The 21,723-nt window shown below is 43.7% G+C and overlaps 1 protein-coding gene across 4 annotated transcripts in view; it reads left to right on the top strand.

Moving 5' to 3' along the window:
• Positions 1 to 272: 272 nt before the first annotated feature.
• MED13L (mediator complex subunit 13L) overlaps positions 273 to 21,723 on the top strand; it is a 442,112-nt gene continuing 420,661 nt past the window's right edge. For 2 of the 4 annotated variants that reach the window (XM_073312882.1, XM_073312883.1), the window contains exon 1: positions 273 to 1,155. In XM_073312882.1, the coding sequence (XP_073168983.1) occupies positions 1,084 to 1,155 (72 nt within the window). In that variant the 5' untranslated portion in view covers positions 273 to 1,083. The remainder of the gene's footprint in view (positions 1,156 to 21,723) is intronic. The other 2 variants (XM_073312881.1, XM_073312880.1) reach the window with 1 other exon arrangement.

Raw genomic sequence — 21,723 nt, 5'->3', positions numbered from 1 at the left:
CTGGCTTTGCAGCTCCGGGCCTTACTCCCAAGCCCTAGCTGAAGTACTGAATCTTGGCCCTGCTCTTCTGTAGGAGGTGGGTGTGGAACCACCTGCTGCATGGGAAGCGGGCCCTTAGGTGCTGGGGGCCCACCCAGTGCAGCAGAAGGCGGCCTATTCCTTGCTCTACAGCGCCCCCAGTGGAACGTCTCGGAGGCAGCGGGCGGGGGGAGACGGAGGAGGGAGCTGAGCGGTCGCTTCCCCCTCCGCTCAGAACGGCTCACGTGGTACGGCGGCGGCCAATGGCGAGGCGCACTGTGCCTGGCGGCCGCCATTGCTGTCAGAGTGGAGAGGCAGAGGCGAGTGTGTGAGGAGGAGCTGGCGAGCGGGGCCGCCGGGCGGGCAGGGCCAAGCCGAGGGCGGCGAGGACGGGCAGGGACAGCGCGCGCGCTCTGGTCCGCGGCTGCCGCCGGTCGCCCCCAGCACCGGGAGCCCCGCGCGGAGCGTAAACAAGGCGGTGGCGGCGGCAGCAGGAAAACACCATCCACCCACCGCCAGCGGCGGCAGCAGCGAGGGGCGGCCGGGCGGGGAGGGGAGGAGACACGGCCGCAGCCGAGACAGCGCCCCCCGTCAGCAGCCGCCGCCACTGCCTGGGGCCCGGACCAGGCCCCCCCGCTTGAGCTGCCCCCTGCAGGGGCCGCAGCTGGGCCGCGGGAAGAGACCCCCTGAGGCGAGCCCCGCACCGGGGGCCGAAGCGGCGCGCGGAGGAGCGGGGCGGCCGGGGCTGGGAGCGCCGGGCCGGAGGGCGGCCGGAGCCCCTTGGCGGCGGGCCTCGGGCCGGTCGGCTCGGCTTGCCGTGGATTATTTGGCAGGGGGCGGGTAGGCGGATCGAGGCCCCAGTCTGTGGAGCGCCCCCTGCCGGTCACTGCCCCGTCCTCGGGCTGGTGCTTGTGCTGGGGACACAGCGAGGGGCAGGACTGCGGCGGCGGCGGCCCTGTGACAGGCGGAGCGGGCTGACCCAGGGAGCCCCGGGCGCTTCTTCCTTCCTGCCGGGCCCGTCTCCTCAGACATGCCCCGCTCTGGTGGCCGGGCTCGCCGAGGATCATGACTGCAGCGGCGAACTGGGTGGCGAACGGGGCCAGTCTGGAGGACTGTCACTCCAACCTCTTCTCGCTGGTAAGTGCCCGGAGGGGGGTGTGAGCGCGAAGGCCGAAGTCCGGCTGGTCGGGGCTCACACAGGGACCCTGCTGCTCCTTCGAGCAGCGGCGCAGCAACTTTGTCTGTTCGGTGCAGCTGCCAGGGGCTTTATAGCCTGGGCCCGTGGGGCTGCTCCCTCCCGCTGGGCCCGTGGGGCTGCTCCGCCGCTAGCCCCTCCCCGCGGCTCAGCTCCGTGTTTATTTTGCTCTTTAACATCGTTTGTTGCAAGCGTGCGTTCCCCACACAGCTGCATTGATCTGAATACGAGATGTCAAGGCAACGGATTGGGTGTCCCCTGCCTGTGCTGCCTGCATGTGTGACCATCTCCTGGGGTAAACAGTCTTCTCTCCCCGCCCCTGCCTGCTTTGGCACTTCATGCCCTTGTGCTTTGTGCCTCTTCAACTGCGTGTGGATTTTTCCCCCTCATCTTTCGTAATGACAAACGCCATTTCAGCAGCAAACAGTTCATGCAATGTGGTTATCTGTAGGACTTGCACTCTGGGCTCTTGTGTCTGAACGTCAGCTGTCTTTATGGTTTTACAGCCGTTCCCCCGCTGCACCGATCGGGGGGCGGGGGGGGGGGCGGAGAGGGGACTTTTTCTGGCCTTGCAAGAAAAGCATTAGCTGAAAATGCAACATGCTGGGTGGCTTGATAACATAGATGCTATCTTCCCATCTCACTGGTAGCTGACAACTTTCACTTTGTACTTAGATTGCATGGTTTAATCTTACAACACTTAAGGTATCAATTGTTCAGATTGAACAGTTGCAACTAACTACAGATTTTTAATCTTAATTAAATATGAATAGAAAGAACAATTACTTGCTGTCTGTATTAATGACATTTTATTTGAAAATGCCTTTTTGCTTTATTGTACGCTATAGCTGCAGGGATGTTAGTGGAGTGAACGGGAGAACTCTTGGGTCCACAATAGCTACCCAAGGGGGAGGAGGGGTAGAGTATAGGATGTTTATTAGTGAAATGGTAACTCATAAGATAAGGTGGAAAGCAACTGGGTATAGCCTGTATTCCAGGTGGTGTGGGAGAGGAAATAAAAAAAACAAATACACCCTCTCCCCCCCCCACCAAAATAATAGAGTTCAGGTTTACTTTTCTCAAGAGGTGGAAAAAAGAATGTGAATTGTTGAGTAAGAAATTTTTAAAAACGCTGATGTTAAAATATGGTTAACTCAGAACCTTCTAGTTATGCATATTGCTAGCCTCTGTAGCCACATGATGATATTCTTTCTTTAATTATTGTTAAACTCAGTCTTTCTTCCATGCACAATCATCAATATCTTCCTTTGGATTGTTTGTTCCTGACATGTTGTGCCTTGTCTTTAATGAGAATATAATTCTTTTGGGGAAGAGGTTTTATTTTGCTATGTGTTTGTACAGTGGGATCCTGATCCTCCTGACGAGGCTTTTGGGTGTCTGTTAATAACAAATACCATTCTTTTTGGCTTTTTATTGAGTTATAACCACTTTCAGAGCTATGTAACATTATTGAAACTTGCACTTATGCTAATGTTTGCAATGCTTTTGTACCCCTAGTATATGCCTACAGATACAGCAATGGTAAAAAGTGGTTTGTGCACACCAGTCTTGCATTCTAAGAAAAGCTAACCAGTGAATACAAGAGAATCAACTGTATCAGGAAAGATTGTCACCAGTAAATTAAAGAACAGTTAATATTAGTTTAAAAAAACCTACCAAACAAAAAAACCCATAACAACTTCATTCACCTCTTTTGTTTAGGAAATTGATTAATAAGTTTTGGGAGGTATACGTGGTATAGTTGTTGTCCCATTGTCAGTCCATCACAGGTAAAATAATTCTTGGTATATGGTAGCATGAATTACAAAGCTTAGATTTTCAGATTTTTTTTTTCCAGAGCTTATACTAAGTAACTTCTATAGAGCAGCAATTTTTTTTAATTGTATGCATAATGTCAGTGAAATAAAAATACAAACATTTATGGAGTTTGCTTTTAAAAGTGCTCTTGCATTCAGACTGATGTATAAAAGCCTCTATACAATCAGATTATGCTAAGGTTATTCCACTTCAAATTTGGGCTTTTAAAACCACCTTATCAGTTTCCCAAACATTTTTTGTGTAATATCAAATAACATTTAAACAACTGTTTGTAGATATGTTTTTATTTAACACGAAGTAGTTTGCAAGGCATAACTTGGCTTAAAATTTGTAGGTGTGGGCAGTACCTAACCGTTTTTAAATGGGTCACTTAACCAAGGTAGAGTCATTTTCATGCTTTAGACTTTAAACATGTTGTAACGGGATCAGAGGACAGCTGTGTTGTAATTGTTTTGTATTTTGCCTAGCACAATGGGGCCCCAACATGGTTTGCCTCTAGCTATTACTTGAGCGTAAGTGTGTGTGTGTGTGTATATATATATCTCCTAGTTTAGTGGTATTTTTTTTGTAATATGTCTGATTCTGCAGACCCTTACACATGTGAGTAATTATTGGGGATATGCACGAAATAAGGTGTTGCAAAGTATAGTCCTTAAATAGTAACTTTATAAGTGACAGTAGCATTTTATAGAGCATAGCTTGCAGTGTAATCAGCAAACTCAAATATTAATGTGATGTTCCATTTTTTCAGTTGCATTACTAATTATTAGAACTTTATTGATAAATGTACCATTAAAGAGTATTGACAAGGAGAATATTAATTAAAAATGTTTGGTCACAGGCATTGACATTTTACCCTCAAACTGTTAAATTTGTCAGAATTTATGAAGTATTAAAACTACAGTAGACCAGATTATAAACTACAGGAGCTCTTGCTGGTAGATTATCTTCTGAATACAACAGAACAAAATATACAGAATTGTTGTGTATTGGTTTGGTTCTTGTGAAGCAGTGTAGTTCTTAGGAACAAGACTAGTGCAATATTGATTTAAGACAACCCAGTTATTAGAAGAAGTGTAATTTAGCTGTACCATGTTCATTTTTACCTTAGTCTTGCATTAATCTTTACCTTAAACAGAACATGGAATTCTTGATGGAATAATTACAATAGTGAAGTAGCTACAGAAGCTTTACAATATTCAAAAAATCTTCAGCCTTTTTTTTTAATCCCATCATTAGCATGTGACTTGTTAACTTAGTGTTTTTGTTGTTTGATATAAAATTAGCTTTTTGAACTTTTGTTTATCATGTGTAGATTATTTTTAAGGAGATTGATAGGCATGATGATTTACTTTGAATCCTTGTACTTGAAATTATTGTTTTTTAAATAGAGATTTTCTGATAGTTCATGGTTTTGCATAATGAGCTCAAGGATGGAACACAGTGTTTTTCCTATGTGGTGATGCTATAGAAATGACATTTCATTCAAGATCACTGAAATTAGGACATTGTAATATTTATCTTGAATTATACTTTTTCTTAATCTCGATGAAGAATGGTTATCCAGAGCTTGATTGTGATCTCAAACATACCATAGCTAATGTTGCATGAAACTTGTCCATAATAGTGGTATGAAGGACTGTTATTTGTGTGTGTGTGTGTATTATGTTATATATATATATCTTAACTAACACACACAGGCACGCAATCATATCATTGCTGAACTGAAGCAGAAATTCACAGTGCCATAATGTTAGCATTCATATTGCCTATCAAGTGAAAAACAAAACACCCCACAAAGCCCACCATTTTTATGTGTTTTTCCTGAGAACTTAGTAGCTCTGCTCCCAGTGTAGGCAGATATTACAATAAAAACAACATTTTATACATTTGTCTTCAGAATGCTGATAAAAGTGTGGATTTTTTTAGTATTTACAGTATAATCTGTTCTGTGTGAAAATAGTTTAGCTTACTGAAACATGTTTTTGTTTAGAATCCTCTTGTTTATAGCACATGGTGTTAGAGATTTTATTTTATTAATAACAGTGCCACACAATGACTGCGATATCTGACTCTTGCAAGGAAACATGTCTATGTAGGTAGTAATATATCTATGTGGAATAATGTATGAGTTTAGTATGTTATTGTTATAGCTGGCTAATACTTTTTTGAAAGAGCAAATATTCTGAATACAGTATACCAAAATGCTACAAATGTGGGCTCAGTTCTGCAGCCCTTCCTCACATGCGTAAACCTTACTCATGCAAATAGTCTTTGAAGTTAATTGACTGTGAAAATGACTAAGGATTACTTACGTGGGAGTAAGGGTTTTTAGGATCTACTCTCTATATGACTAAAATGCAATAGTTATTGATGTTCTTTTAACATAAAATATCTTTTGTGGACAAACAAAAAAAACCCCCCAAGATACAGATCTTGTTTACTAGTGAAATGAAGTAATAAGTATTTATTTTAGGTCTAAAATTCACCTTTCTTAACTTCATTGCACACATAGCAAAATAATTTAATCATTTGAAAACAAAAAATAACTTTATGCAGCATCATGTGATTCAGAGATGAACAAAAAAAGATTGTCCCCTACCCTGTTTCCCTTACACTTCTTTTTTGTTTTTCTCTCCCTTTTCCTATGATTGTTTTATAAAGGGTGGGTCTTTTATTGAGCCCTGAAGTCTAGTAAGGTAAGTCTTTGTTGCTCTAGTATTAGAAGCAAGATTCAGAGTTTGGTAAACTCCTTGCTGCTAGCTCAAGTTTCCTAAAGTGCTTCTGCTATGGGCCATTGCCTCATAGGAGGAGAGACTAGAGTCATCAGTGGGAGAGGTGCTGTGAGCTGTTACTGGATGTTGCTAGTGGGAGATGAGTGATTATTCGCCAGTGGTACTGGATCTACTATATGAAAGGTATGTTCAGAAGAGCAGTGGAAGAGGGGCAGTAGTGTGTATAGGACACTAGGCAACTGTGGAGCACCTGAAGAGGCAGACTGAATGAAAATCCAAAACAGTTTGATTATTCAAAAACGATAAAACCGTACAATTAGAGAAGTTAAAATACTTCTGTGCTTTTACTTTTTTGAGTAATCAGTTATTGGAGCTGCTGCAGGGATATTGTGAAATAATTAACAGACTCATGATAGGAAGTGGGAGATAGTCCACCAGACTATTTCTCTATTGAAACTTGGTCTGTGTCATGCAAATACGGTTCACCTTTGCAATAATCCATTCTGGCTGTGACAAAGGCAGAGGTTATTGTAGTGAAATCTGGGTCCATGAGAAAACATTGCAAACAGCTTATAGGATGCAGATTTAAAAAAAGGCAGATGGCAAAGAGCTGGCAGGAGAAAAATCTAATTTGCCAACTTCTTGAGCAAAAAGTGGATAATCTCCTCTAAGCATCGATGATGAAGGCAAGACTCACACCTGCTATATTTTCAAGATCTTTTCCCAATGTTTTCTGCTCCAAATGGAGTTTCAGCCAATTTGTTCTCACCTAAGTTTCAGTTTTATTGGGAATCCTGACTTAATAAAGGACCTGAGTGTTTTGCCCTGGGAAAGCATAGATGATAAACATAGCATCTGATGAAAACAAAACATAAAGCTGATTATGACCACAGTGCAAATCATATTGCAGACCTTATGCACATTTAGGAGATCAGATGGAACTTCATAGAACCTTGCAGGAAAGATATTACATTGTTTTGGACATGAGTAGTTGCCCAAAAGGATTCTTTGAGAGATCCTCTGCAGGAAAGAGCAGAATAGTTGGAGTGATATCACTCACTCCAGTCAGAGTTCACAAGCAAACCAGCAAACTCTCATGGTCATTGGTATCAAAGAATACTAATTGACTGACTGAAAAATATCAACAGGAATCACCTACCATTATCATCATTAGAAGGAGATCAGCCAATGTGCGCAGTCTCAGTTAACATTCTGACACTAAAAACCAGACTTGTTAGGGATCAAGGAAATCGAAGAAGTCCAGATGGTGGCAGATTACTCAAAACAGGCTTCTCAGTAGTTTTTCCTTCAAAAAGGGAAGATAAGAAATAAGGTGATAGCTGATGGAGATACTCAGGAAGTCATTTCTTGACACTGACTAGAGGTCAAATGACCACTTGCTGAAGGTCATTTGATGCCCTATCCACTCATAAGGAGTTGCTAACAATTTAACCAATACAACACCCTACTTGTAGCTGTTTACCATAAATGCAGTGATTCAGATTCCATATTGTTGGCCAGCATAGTGCTATCTCCACAACATTAGTGAGTTATATCTACCATTCAGTGATGGCGTACTTCGTAGGTGTTACAGTATGATTTATTATGTGTCTAAAGTTCCATCTAAATTTAGTCAAGATGATTTTATATTATCTAAAAAATCTTCTAGTTTTCTACGCTAGTTTAGGACATACAATATAAATAGTAAGGTATAATGAGCTAGAAATGGAAGTAGTTTTATTAGTTACCTTGATCATTCTCTGCAAAGGAAAGATTGTTTCCAGTTTTAAGTAACTCTGATGATGGGCTTCCACAATTTCCCATGGAGCTAATTCCACAGTCTAATGGATCTCTGTAAAAACTTGGTGAATGACCAGTGGTAGAAACGTGTGCTTAGTGCTTCCATTATTGTAATTATAAATCTAATACGTCACAGGCTTATGAACTAACCTATGCCTATAGAATTATTCCATGTTGTAAATAGTTTTAGGAAAATGTTAAAAACCTTAAAAGCAAGATTTAAAAACATACAGTAGTTGTGAGTTTGCCATTGATTTCATTAGGAGCAGGATTGGGCACATGATTTTAGTTTGTTATATCCACTTTTTAACAATGAAAGATATAAAATGTCTATTTGCAATACTTTTAAAAATACACTTAATAGTGTATAACTCCATTTCCTTTATACTGTAACTCCAAGTTGGATTTTAAAATTTGGAGTTGTTAATTTTGGCCAAGATTTTGTGATTTTGTTTTAAAAATATTTTTGGGAAATTAAGCTATTGCATATAAGAATGTGATTATTACATAGTTTAAAATAGAATTTTAAGAGATTACTAGAATACAGGTATCCATTTCTTTCACTGAAGCAGATTTTTAGTTTAATCTGCATCTCTAACATTTTCTTAAAATAAAAATGTGTTCCATTTAGGAAAAGCAAATGCAATTTTTGGTTGCATTAACAGAGGCATAGCATGCAAGTCATGGGAGGTGATACTGCCACTCACTTCGTGCTGGTTAGGCCTCATCGAGAATACTGTGTCCAGTTTTGGTCACCTCTGTATAGAAAGGATGTAGAAAAAATGGAATGGATACAGAGGCGAATGACAAAGATGATCAAGGGGATGGAATGCAAGCTATATGAGCAAAGGCTGAAGGAACTGGGTAGATTTAGTTTGGAAAAGAGTAGATTGAGGGGGAATGTGATAGCGGTCTTCAAATACTTGAAAGGCTGCCATAAAAAAGATGGACAAAAAGTGTTCTCTCTTGCCACAGAGGGCAGGGCAAGAGGCAGTGGGTTCAAACTACAGCATAGCAGATGTAGATAACATTTTAGGAAAAGCTTAATTGGAAGAACAGTAGGACAATGAAACAAATTGCATAGGGAAGTTGTGGAAGCTTCTTCTCTGGAGGTTTTCAAAGAGAGGCTGGATAGCCATGTGTCTTGGATGGTTTATACCAGTGGTTCTCAACCAGGGATGCATGTACGCCTGGAGGTATGCAGAGGTATTCCAGGGCGTACATCAACTCATCTAGATATTGGCCTAGTTTTACAACAGGCTACATAAAAAGTAGTAGTGAAGTCAGTACAAACTAAAATTTCATATAGGCAGAGTCCTGGGGGAGCAGCGACCGCCGGGGGTGCCCTCTGCTGGGACATAGCCCCTACCTATCCCTCTCCCTGCACCCTGAGTTACCCCCCTGTCTGCACACAGCTGCCTGCACCCTGAGTGGGGTTCAGACTTTTTGAGCTGAGTGCCCACCCCTTTGAGTTACGAGTTTTGGTTGTGTCCCCTCCCCTTCTCCCTCCCCCCCCCCCCCAACCCAGACAGGCTAGGTGGGCTGCTGAAGGTGAGTCAGGGGTAGAGGTGGTGCTCCGTCCCTGGGCACTGCTGTGCGGAACTGGCCCCCTCAAATAGAAGTCAGACTACACCTATGGAGGGCCCCAACCCCTGCCTGGTGCCCCATGGGGCTAAAGCCCTCATCCTCCTTCTGTCTGGTGACTGAAGCCCAGAGCCCTGAGGCATCCCCCGCCCTCTGGGTCTTGGCATTTTTTTACCCTTTTGGAGGTATCTCAGGAAAAGGTTGAGAACCCGATGGTTCTAGGAAAATTTATTTCATTATATTGAAGAGTCAGTTGTGAGAGATGTTGGCATTCAAGCTGTTTCTTTGGTACTTTCAAGAATGTTTATTAGAATGATCTGAAGTTCTGTCATCTTGCACTGATGGATGAATTCACTTCATTACATTGAGGAGATACTTAGTTTTTTCCAATATTAACAAAATAAAAAATAATTTGTATCTATGAAATGTGCATTTTCTAGGATCGAATCTCACCAAGGGACCTCTACATTATTTTGTAGGTATCAGTTTCTTCACTTGCCGCACTTACTATATACAAGGATGTAGAAATATTTTATGTTGGGAGTTCATGTTGTAGTCACAATCCTGACTGGATGTGGAGTGATGATTTATTATGTGGGCTTTTTTCATTCAGTGAAGTAAGATTAAAAAAATGTATTTATTACCCAATGATAATTAAAGAAATGCCCCAAATATTCCAGGTTATATTCTGTGAATATACCAGTGAGATACTATGAATCTTTTCACTGAAAAATATGCTATATAATACGTTTGCTTCTGTGTCCTCCCTCTTACCAACTTGCATATGCTTCTTTTGGTATATCTTAATCTTTTGAATAGTCAGAAAGGCTATATACGATTGGAACAAATGTACTTTGCAATAAACACATAACTAAACACTCATCTTTTATATGAAAGAGCATTCCTTTGTTTACTAGATTACATGAGGTTGTAACTCTTTTTATTGTAGTTATCATTTTGGTATTACAATCCTGCCAGTTCTGTGTTGCATCCTAGTCCCCCATGGTTTCTCCTTCTGCAGTCCTCCATCCCTAAAATAAATATTCTCCTGTCACTTTCCCTCTGGAGTTACTAGCTACTGACAGGGAAGGGGGAAAACCATTTTTTAAAAATGAGCTTCAGACCAGGTGGAGACAGATAAACTAATACAAGTAGCCTGCTGTACTATAGCTATTTCATTTACCACATCACCAAAATGACATTGAAGCTTTGTGGTACATTCCGTCTGCACACAGACAATCAGAAAATAAGCACCAGAGGCATGAAAGGCATGTGATACTAATAATGACAGCTAGTATCATGTTTCTATTGTGACTTCAGTTACTTACATCATCTTACATTAGCATGAGTCCTCTGCTGTGGGATATCTGAAAATAAGCTTTCTGGCACCTTCTGGTAAGTTTTTGGTTTTTCAGTGCAAGGATTTCAGTTTAGCTTTTTATTTATTAAGCCAGACATCATTTAAGTTTCACACAAATCTAAACAGTTTAGGCAAACTTTCCTTGGGATTGCTGCCATATTTATGACAATATTTAAATTTGAATTGTTTTGGTATGACTGTAGATTATTACAGTTTGAGGGAAATACCATGTTTGCAATCCAGAAATCTTCATTGTTATTTGTATGATCTTTTTATACAGCTGGAATCACATGAATGACTTGACTATTAATTCTGAAAGAACCCACTTAAGAAAGTATCTGTGGGTTGTTCTGTTCAATAATTGGTGGTGTGGCACTGATGTAGCAATTATACTTCAGGTCTGGACACAGTTATACTGACCTAACTCCTGGTGTAGACAGCACTATGTTAATGGGAGGGCTTCTCCCATCAGTGTAGCTGCTGCCTCTCAGGGAGTTGGAGTACCTACGTATATGGGAGAAGCTCTCCCATTGGTGTAGTCCTCTTCACTAAAGTGCTACAGTGGTGCAGCTGCAGTGCTGTAAGTGTAGACAAGCTCTAAGTAACTTAGTTTTAACAAGCTTCTCCCTCCCCCTCAAATCAGTGCTAGTATTTCCAGAGGCTCTTCTTATCAGGTTCTGCAATAAAAATAAAGGGAAGGGTAATCACCTTTATGTATACAGTGCTATAAAATCTCTCCTGGCCCGAGACAAAGTCCTTTTACTTGTAAAGGGTTAAGAAGCTCAGGTAACCTGGCTGGCAGCTGACCCAAAATGACAAATGAGGAAACAAGACACTTTCAAATCTGGAGGGAGGGAAAAGGCTTTTGTCCGTCTGTGTGATACCTTTGCCGGGAACAGATAAAGGATGCAAGCCGTCCAACTCCTGTAAAGTTAGTAAGTAATCCAGCTAGAAAATGCATTAAGTTTTCTTTGTTTTGGCTTGTGAAATTCGCTGTGCTGGAGGAAATGTGTATTTTTTTTTTTTTTGTAACTTAAGGTTTTACCTAGAGGGATTCTCTGTTTTGACTCTAACTGCCTGTAAGATTATCTTCCATTCTGATCTTAGAGTTGTTCTATTATCTTTTTTTGTTTAAGACTCTAATTTGGTTTTTTGGATGTTAAAAATCCAAGGCTGGTCTGTGCTCATCTTGTTTATTCTCAGGCCTCCCTAGGAAAGAGGGTGTAAGGGCTTGGGAGGGGAGAGTTTGGGGAATTAGGAACTCCAAGTGGTCCTTCCCTGACTGGTGGTTAAATCACTTGGTGGTGGCAGCCTTTAACTAATCTAAGGACAAAACCTTTGTGCCTTGGGGAAGTTTTAACCTAAGCTGGTAAAAATAAGCGTAGGGAGTCTTTCATGCAGGTCCCCACATCTGTACCCTACAGTTCAGAGTGGGGAAGGAACCCTGACTTGGTGGTAGCGTGGTGGGATCATTTTGAACCAGAAGCACAGACCTGAAGAGGTTTTTTGCTTTAGTTTTTTTTTTTTAACTGAGAGCAGCTAGAGGGTTTTCTGTCTTTGTTTGGAGGCAGAGGTTTTAGTTTTTTAATAAAAGGATTTTTCTGTAGGCTGAGAACAGCTATCAGAGGCAAAGGTTTCAGGTTACAGCACAGCGAATTGGGAATTCACAATTCAAGGTTTTTTTTCTTTCTTTCTAACTCTTGGGTATGGCTAGTTTAAACACAAAGAAGCTAGGAGGACAGAAAGCAATGTCCAACAGAAACTGGAATTAGCCAGATTGGAAGCTGAGGAAAGACAAAAGGAACATGAAAGATGGGTAGAACTCAGACAGATGGAGATTGATGCACAAAGCAGCCAAAGAAGAAGCCAGGGTGAAGGCAGAAGCTGCCCACAAGAGAGCTATGGCGGCAAAAGAAAAAGGGCAAAGACAGAGGAGTCTGCCCAGGAGTCTACCCACAGGAGAGCTATGGAGGCAAAAGAAAAAGAAATGGAGGAGAGGGAAAAAGAGAGGAAGCATGCACTGAAGATAGAGAAGGCAAGGGCTCAGCAGAATATACCGAATAACCCTAACAGTCCTTCCCAACAATCCACAAATGGGAGGGACTATGTCCATAGTATGATGAATCCAGTGATACTGCTGAATATTTTCTCACCTTTGAGAGACTGTGCACACTCCATAAAATTCCTGACGCTCACAAGATGACCACATTGGTCGCAAAATTGACTGGAAGAGCTCTGGAAATATTCAACAAGATGCCTATTGTTATTGATGAGGCTTCTGACTATGATAAAGTCAAGGATTTGGTTTTAAAACAATTTAAAGTTATACCTGAAACTTAAAGTAAAATTTCAAACCCTTAAGAGAAGGCTTGGACTAAGTAATGTGGCTTATGTAAACCAGATGAGGGATCTGTTTGATAAATGGCTCAAAGGATGGGATGTAACTAGCTTTGGAGGAATGCGGGATTTAATGATACAGGAGGAATTCCTGAATATGTCCAAGGATGATATAAAACAGTGTTTATGGGATAAGAAAATGGACTCAGCAGAAAATCTTGCTTCTTATGCTGATCAATACGAGCAGTCCTAGACTGCCAGAGAGGTGGAGCAAACCGGAACAAAACAGGTGGAGGGAGGAGAAAGGAACAACCCTGGTGGCAGTTTGAGCGGATACCAAAAGGGACACCCTCAGACCATACGCTACTCCCGGGGGCAGCCCAAGGCCCCAACTACACCCCAAGGAACACTTCAGACACCTTATCATCCCGCCACACTGTTCTCCAGCAACCCACCTCGCCCCAGTGACCAGTCAGCTGGGCGATGTTTTAAATGTAATGAGCTGGGGCATGTAAAGGCCAACTGCCCGAAGAACCCCAACAGATTACGGTTCATTGCACTGGAATCACACCAGAGGTCCTCAGGCCCAGATGCCTCCCAGATACCCTCAGAGCGGAGGGAAACTAAGTGTGGGCAGGAAGAAGGTTACAGCTTGGAGGGACACTGGAGCACAAGTGTCGGCTATCCACCAATCCTTAGTGGACCCCAACTTCATTGACCCAGAGGTCCAAGTGACTGTTCTATCGTTCAAGCCAAACTCTTTTGGGAAGAGCATCTTCGCAAGCAGGCTGGCTAACCTAGTTTGGAGGGCTTTAAACTAGGTTCACCGGGGGAAGGAAACCAAAGCCCTGAGGTAAGTGGGGACGTGGGAAACGGGGAGGAAGCACAAGCAGGAGAGCGCGAAAAGGGAGGGTTCCTGCCTCATACTAAGAAAGCAGGACAAACAACAAGTTCTCAGGTGCCTATACACAAATGCAAGAAGCCTGGGAAACAAGCAGGGAGAACTGGAGGTCCTGGCAGTCAAGGAATTATGATGTGATTGGAATAACAGACTTGGTGGGATAACTCAGATAAATGGAGTACTATCATGGATGGATATAAACTGTTTAGGAAGGACAGGCAGGGCAGAAGAGGTGGGGGAAGTTGCACTGTATGTAAGAGAGCAGTATGACTGCTCAGAGCTCCGATATGAAACTGCAGAAAAACCTGAGTGTCTCTGGATTAAGTTTAGAAGTGTGAGCAACAAGGGTGATGTCGTGGTGGGAGTCTGCTATAGACCACCGGACCAGGGGGGTGAGGTGGACGAGGCTTTCTTCTGGCAACTAACGGAAGTTACTAGATCGCACGCCCTGGTTCTCATGGGAGACTTCAATCACCCTGATATCTACTAGGAGAGCAATACAGCAGTGCACAGACAATCCAGGAAGTTTTTGGAAAGGGTAGAGGACAATTTCCTGGCGCAGTGCTGGAGGAACCAATTAGGGGCAGAGCTCTTCTTGACCTGCTGCTCACAAACTGGGAAGAATTAGTAGGGGAAGCAAAAGTGGAGGGGAACCTGGGAGGCAGTGACCACGAGATGGTCAAGTTCAGGATCCTGACACAAGGAAGAAAGGAGAGCAGCAGAATACGGACCCTGGACTTCACAAAAGCAGACTTTGACTCCCTCAGGGAACTGATGGTCAGGATTCCCTGGGAGAATAACTAACATGAGGGGGAATGGAGTCCAGGAGAGCTGGTTGTATTTTAAAGAATCCTTATTGAGGTTACAGGGACAAACCATCCCGATGTGTAGAAAGAACAGTAAATATGGCAGGCGACCAGCTTGGCTTAACAGTGAAATCCTTGCTGCTCTTAAAGACAAAAAAGAAGCTTACAAGAAGTGGAAGATTGGACAAATGACCAGGGAGGAGTATAAAAATATTGCCTAGGTATGCAGGAGTGAAATCAGGAAGGCCAAATCACACCTGGAGTTGCAGCTAGCAAAAAATGTTGAGAGAAACAAGAAGGGTTTCTTCAGGTATGTTAGCAACAAGAAGAAAGTCAAGGAAAGTGTGGGCCCCTTACTCAATGAGGGAGGCAACCTAGTGACAGAGGATGTGGAAAAAGCTAATGTACTCTCAATGCTTTTTTTGCCTCTGTCTTCACGAACAAGGTCAGCTCCCAGACTACTGCACTGGGCAGCACAGCGTGGGGAGGAGGTGACCAGCCCTCTGTGGAGAAAGAAGTGATTTGGGACTATTTAGAAAAGCTGGACGAGCACAAGTCCATGGGGCCGGATGCTCTGCATCCGAGAATGCTAAAGGAGTTGGCGGATGTGATTGCAGAGCTATTGGCCATTATCTTTGAAAACTCATGGCGATCGGGGCAGGTACCGGATGACTGGAAAAAGGCTAATGTAGTGCCCATCTTTAAAAAGGGGAAGGAGGATCCTGGGAACTATAGGCCAGTCAGCCTCACCTCAGTCCCTGGAAAAATCATGGAGCAGGTCCTCAAGGAATCAATTCTGAAGCACTTAGAGGAGAGGAAAGTGATCAGGAACAGTCAGGATGGATTCACCAAAGGAAAGTCATGCCTGACTAATCTAATTGCCTTCTATGACGAGATAACTGGCTCTATGGAAGAGGGGAAAGCGGTGGACGTGTTGTTCCTTGACTTTAGCAAAGCTTTTGACATGGTCTCCCACAGTATTCTTGCCAGTAAGTTAAAGAAGTATGGGCTGGATGAATGGACTATAAGGTGGCTAGAAAGCTGGCTAGACTGTCGGGCTCAACGGGTAGTGATCAATGGCTCCATGTCTAGTTGGCAGCCGGTATCAAGTGGAGTGCCCCAAGGGTCGGTCCTGGGACCGGTTTTGTTCAATATCTTTTGTAATGATCTGGAGGATGGTGTGGATTGCACCCTCAGCAAGTTTGCAGATGACACTAAACTGGGAGGAGTGGCAGATACGCTGGAGGGTAGGGATAGGATTCAGAGGGACCTAGACAAATTGGAGGATTGGGCCAAAAGAACTCTGATGAGGTTCAGCAAGGACAAGTGCAGAGTCCTGCACTTAGGACAGAAGAACCCCATGCACCGCTACAGACTAAGGACCGAATGGCTCGGCAGCAGTTCTGCAGAAAAGGACTAGGGGTTACAGTGGATGAGAAGCTGGATATGAGTCAACAGTATGCCCTTGTTGCCAGGAAGACCAGTGGCATTTTGGGATGTATAAGTAGGGGCATAGCCAGCAGATCGAGGGACGTGATCGTTCCCCTCTATTCGACATTGGTGAGGCCTCATCTGGAGTACTGTGTCCAGTTTTGGGCCCCACACTTCAAGAAGGATGTGGATAAATTGGAGAGAGTCCAGCAAAGGGCAACAAAAATGATTAGGGGACTGGAACACATGACTTATGAGGAGAGGCTGAGGGACCTGGGATTGTTTAGTCTCGGAAGAGAAGAATGAGGGGGGATTTGATAGCTGCTTTCAACTACCTGAAAGGGGGTTCCAAAGAGGATGGCTCTAGACTGTTCAGTGGTAGCAGATGACAGAACGAGGAGTAATGGACTCAAGTTGCAGTGGGGGAGGTTTAGGTTGGAAATTAGGAAAAACTTCACTAGGAGGGTAGTGAAACACTGGAATGCGTTACCTAGGGAGGTGGTGGAATCTCCTTCCTTAGAAGTTTTTAAGGTCAGGCTTGACAAAGCCCTTACTGGGATGCTTTAGTTGGGGATTATTCTTGCTTTGAGCAGGGGGTTGGGCTAGATGACGTCCTGAGGTCTCTTCTAACCCTGCTATTCTATGATTCTATGCCTACAGCCAAGTTGCCGGTCCAGTACAAGGGTTGGTCAGGAATGTGGATCTTTGCAGTCTGTGATGATTATCCCATCCCCATGCTGCTGGGGGAAAACTTGGCCAACCATGTAAAGCTGGCTAAGAGGGTGGGAATGGTCAGGCTAAGCAAGTTGTCACACCTAGCTCTGTTCCTGAGACTTCTACCAGGGCCCAGTCCATGTTACCAGAGACCCAGACAGAGGTGATGGAACCGGACCCCATGCCAATGTCTGCGACAGCAGTAGTGGATCCAGTCACAGAGACCCAGACAGAGCCAGTCTCAGAACCTTAACCGGCGGAACAACCAGCACCAGAACCATTGCCAGCACTGAATCCAGTGTTTGCAACACCAACACCAGAGGGCCCCACCGAACATGCACTGGCAGCAGCAGATAACCCTGCACAAGAGGCTCAGCCGGAGCCTGAACCCCAACATAGTGCACCAGCGGAGAGCGGGTCACAGTCAACGGAAACAGCCCCATCCCCTGCATCGCTTCCAGAGGGATCAAGCCCAGGTCCACAATCCAATGAGGAACTGACATCTCCAGCATCAAGGGAACAGTTCCAGACCGAACGGGAAGCAGATAAAAGCCTCCAGAGAGCTTGGACGGTGGCACGAAGAAACCCACTGGCTCTCAGCTCTTCTAATAGATCCAGGTTTGTTGTAGAAAGAGGACTTCTATACAAGAGAGAAAGCTCTTTCTGGTGTACACCAGGAAGACTGGCATCCGCAGAGGCAGTTGGTAATTCCAGCTAAGTACCAGGTAAAGCTCTTAAGCTTAGCGATCATCCTAGTGGCCATGCTAGGGTGAACAGAACCAAAGACCATTTGGAAAAGTCGTTCTACTGGAAGGGAATGGCAAGGATGTTTCCACCTATGTCTGGTCTTGTGAGGTGTGCCAAAAGGTGGAAAACCCCCAAGACCAGGTCAAAGCCCCTGTGCAGCCACTCCCCGTCATTGAGGTTCTGGGTCCTTTTCCAAAAAAGACACCCAGAGGAAAGCAGTACGTACTGACTTTCATGGATTTTGCCACCTGATGGCCAGAAGCAGTAGCTCTAAGCAACAGCAGGGCTAAAAGTGTGTGCCAGGCACTAACAGACATTTTTGATAGGTTGGCCCACCGACATCCTTACAGATGCATGAACTAATTTCCTGGCAGGAACATGGAAAGCCTTTGGGAAGCTCCATGGGGTGAGTCACTTGGTTGCCACCCCTTACCACTATCAAACAAATGGCCTGGTGGAAAAGTTTAATGGAACTTTGGGGGCCATGATACGTAAATTCATAAATGAGCACTCCAGTGATTGGGACCTAGTGTTGCAGCAGTTGCTCTTTGCGTACAGAGCTGTACCACATCCCAGTTTAGGACTTTCACCATTTGAACTTGTATATGGCCGCGAGGTTAAGGGACCATTACGTTTGGTGAAGCAGCAATGGGAGGGATTTACACCTTCTCCAGGAACTAACATTCTGGACTTTGTAACCAACCTACAAAACACCCTCCAAACCTCTTTAGCCCTTGCTAAAGAAAACCTAAAAGATGCTCAAAAATAGTAAAAAGCCTGGTATGATAAACATGCCAGAGAGCGGTCCTTCAAGGTTGGGGCCAGGTCATGGTCTTAAAGGCATTCCAGTCCCATAAAATGGAAGTGTCGTGGAAAGGGCCATTCACGGTCCAAGAGCACCTTGGAGCTGTTAATTATTTCATAGCATTCCCCACCTCAAACCGAAAGCATAAGGTGTACCATATTAATTCTCCAAAGCCCTTTTATTTCAGAGAATTAAACGTTTGTCAGTTTACAGCCCAGGGAGGATATGATGCCAAGTGGCCTAAAGGTATTTACTGTGAAGGGAAAAGTGATGGTGGCATGGAAAAGGTAAACTTCTCCATGACCCTTGGGCGTATGCAGTGACAGCAGATCAAGGAGCTGTGCATTAGCTACGCGCCGATGTTCTCAGCCACCCCAGGACTGACTGAATGGGCATACCACTCCATTGACACAGGTAATGCTCACCCAATTAAAGTCCAGCCTTACCAGGTGTCTCCTCAAGCTAAAACTGCTATAGAATGGGAGATCCAGGATATGCTACAGATGGGTATAATCCGCCCCTCTGGCAGTGCACGGGCATCTCCAGTGGTTCTAGTTCCCAAACCAGATGGGGAGATATGTTTTTGCGCAGACTACCGTAAGCTAACTCGCCCAGACAACTATCCAATGCCATGCACACATGAACTATTGGAGAAACTGGGACGGGCCCAGTTCATCTCTACCTTGGACTTAACCAAGGGGTACTGGCAGGTACCGCTAGATGAATCCGCCAAGGAAAGGTCAGTCTTCATCACACATGTCTGGCTGTATGAATTTAATGTGCTCCCTTTCGGGCTACGAAATGCAGCCTGCCACCTTCCAAAAACTTGTAGAAAGTCTCCTAGCAGGATTGGGAAAATATGCAGTCGCCTACCTTGATGATGTGGCCATATTTTCAGATTCCTGTGTAAAACACCGGGAACATCTACAAAAAGTCTTTGAGCACATAAGAGGCAAGACTAACTGTTAAGGCTAAAAAGTGTCTCATAGGCCTAAACAGAGTGACTTACCTTGGACACCAGGTGAGTCAAGGAACAATCAACCCTTTACAGGCCAAAGTGGATGCTATCCAAAAGTGGCCTGTCCCAAAGTCAAAGAAACAGGTCCAATCCTTCTTAGCCTTGGCCGGATATTACAGGTAATTTGTACTGCAATACAGCGAAATCGCCGCCCCACTGACAGACCTAACCAAAAAAGCCAGCCAAATGCAGTTCAGTGAACTGAAGAGTGTCAGAAGGCCTTTAACCAGCCTAAAGTGACACTCATGTCTTATCCTGTGCTAAGGGCCCCAGACTTTGACAAACCGTTCCTAGTAACCACAGATGCGTCTGAGCCTGGTGTGGGAGCAGTTTTAATGCAGGAAGAACCGGATCAAGAATTCCATCCTGTCGCGTTTTCTCAGCAAAAAACTGTCTGAGAGGGAAAGCCACTGGTCAATCAGCGAAAAGAATGCTATGCCATTGTCTGTACACTGGAAAAGCTACGCCCATACGTTTGGGGATGGCGTTTTCAACTACAAACCGACCATGCTGTGCTGAAGTGGCTTCACGCCGTCAAGGACAATAATAAAAAACTTCTTTGATGGAGTTTAGCTCTCCAAGATTTTATTTTGAAATACAACACATTACAGGAACTTCTAACAGAGTGGCTGATGCACTCTCCCTTGACGGTTTCCTAAAATCAACTGGTTAAAATCATCCTTGAAATGTGGGAAATATTGTTAGCTTTTATATAGTCAATAGTATATCTAAAGGTGTATGTGTCTTATTAACTCTGTTTTCTCCTCGAGCTCTAGGAAGAAATCACAGCCACTGTGGAACTGGCTGTCCGACACTATCTGTGATTTGAGGAGCGTGTCATAAAAATAAAAAATATATACAGTGCTATAAAATCCCTCCTGACCAAAGGAAAAGTCCTTTTACCTATAAAGGGTTAAGAAGTTCAGGTAATCTGGCTGGCAGCTGACCCAAAATGACAAATGAGGAAACAAGATACTTTCAAATCTGGAGGGAGGGAAAAGGCTTTTGTCTGTCCGTGTGATATCTTTGCCGGGAACAAATAAAGGATGCAAGCTCTCCAACTCCTGTAAAGTTAGTAAGTAATCTAGCTAGAAAATGCATTAAGTTTTCTTTGTTTTGGCTTGTGAAATTCGCTGTGCTGGAGGAAATGTGTATTCCTGTTTGTGTCTTTTTGTAACTCAAGGTTTTGCCTAGAGGGATTCTCTGTGTTTTGACTCTAACTGCCTGTAAGATTATCTTCCATTCTGATCTTAGAGTTGTTCTCTTATCTTTTTTTGTTCTTCTAATAAAGTTATATAAAAAAAATCTAATTTGGTTTTTTGGATGTTAAAAATCCAAGGCTGGTCTGTGCTTATCTGGTTTATTCTCAAGCCTCTCGAGGAAAGGGGGTGTATGGGCTTGGGAGGGGATAGTTTGGGGAAATAGGAACTCCAAGTGGTCCTTCCCTGATTGGTTGTTAAATCACTTGGTGGTAGCAGTGTTTAACTAATCCAAGGGCAAAAACTTTGTGCCTTGGGGAAATTTTAAACCTAAGCTGGTAAAAATAAGCGTAGGGAGTCTTTCATGCAGGTCCCCACATCTGTACCCTACAGTTCAGAGTGGGGAAGGAATCCTAACAGGTTCTTACAAGGCTGAACATCTCAAACTCCTGCAATAAAGCCTGCAGCCCCATGTAGTTTGTACAGAGTTCTAAATAAGCTATATGATAACCATTGCAGAATTATTTTGAACTGGTCATTTAAATCTCCTTTTATGGAAAATCTTTTCTCTGCTAGCAGAATAATTTAGCTTGTGTAATGAGTTCACTTTAGGTTTATCCTATTTCAACTTTAGACCATCTTTTCTGGTAGAAGTTGATGAGTTGGGATCTTTCAAGGTCCCTTCCATGGGGGATTTTGGGTCTGTCATGCCACCTTCCTTTCCACATCTATGTGCCTAATCAGGTAGAGATTTATTTGCTTCTATCTGAAGGGAGTCTTGAGAAAGTTTATATGTATCACACTAAGGCCCTTTGTCAAACCATCTAACTCTTCTTTGATGCCAGTGTTCTAGACAGCATTGATGCTAAATGACTGCGTCTGATTGCATTTCTGTGCTTTATGGCCTTGCTAGCTTGAAGCTAGGAGTCCATGTCAGGGCCTATTTGGTCTCAACGTACTTCAGTGATGGACACTTTTATAGTGACTGATTACATGGGCTGCACTCTATTCCCTAAGTGCTTTGGCTTGGTGTGTGTGGGAGTGTTCTTGCCTTGATTTCCTAGACACACAGCTCTGTGTCAAAGGAAGAGAAATTTAAACTTCTTCCTCCCTGCAGTTTTGTTTGTTTGGGATGTCCCAATTTTCAGTTGGCTAATGTTGGATCAGTTTCTTTAGGAAGTGTCTGATAGGTCATTGAGTGGCTACCCCTTATGTTCGGGGAGATATCCTTCCT

Source organism: Lepidochelys kempii, chromosome 15 (genome assembly GCF_965140265.1).
Source record: "Lepidochelys kempii isolate rLepKem1 chromosome 15, rLepKem1.hap2, whole genome shotgun sequence".
Classification (NCBI taxonomy): Eukaryota; Metazoa; Chordata; order Testudines; family Cheloniidae; genus Lepidochelys; species Lepidochelys kempii.
The sequence above is the reverse complement of the archived record's forward strand: the minus strand, read 5'-3'. Positions and strand labels throughout refer to the sequence as shown.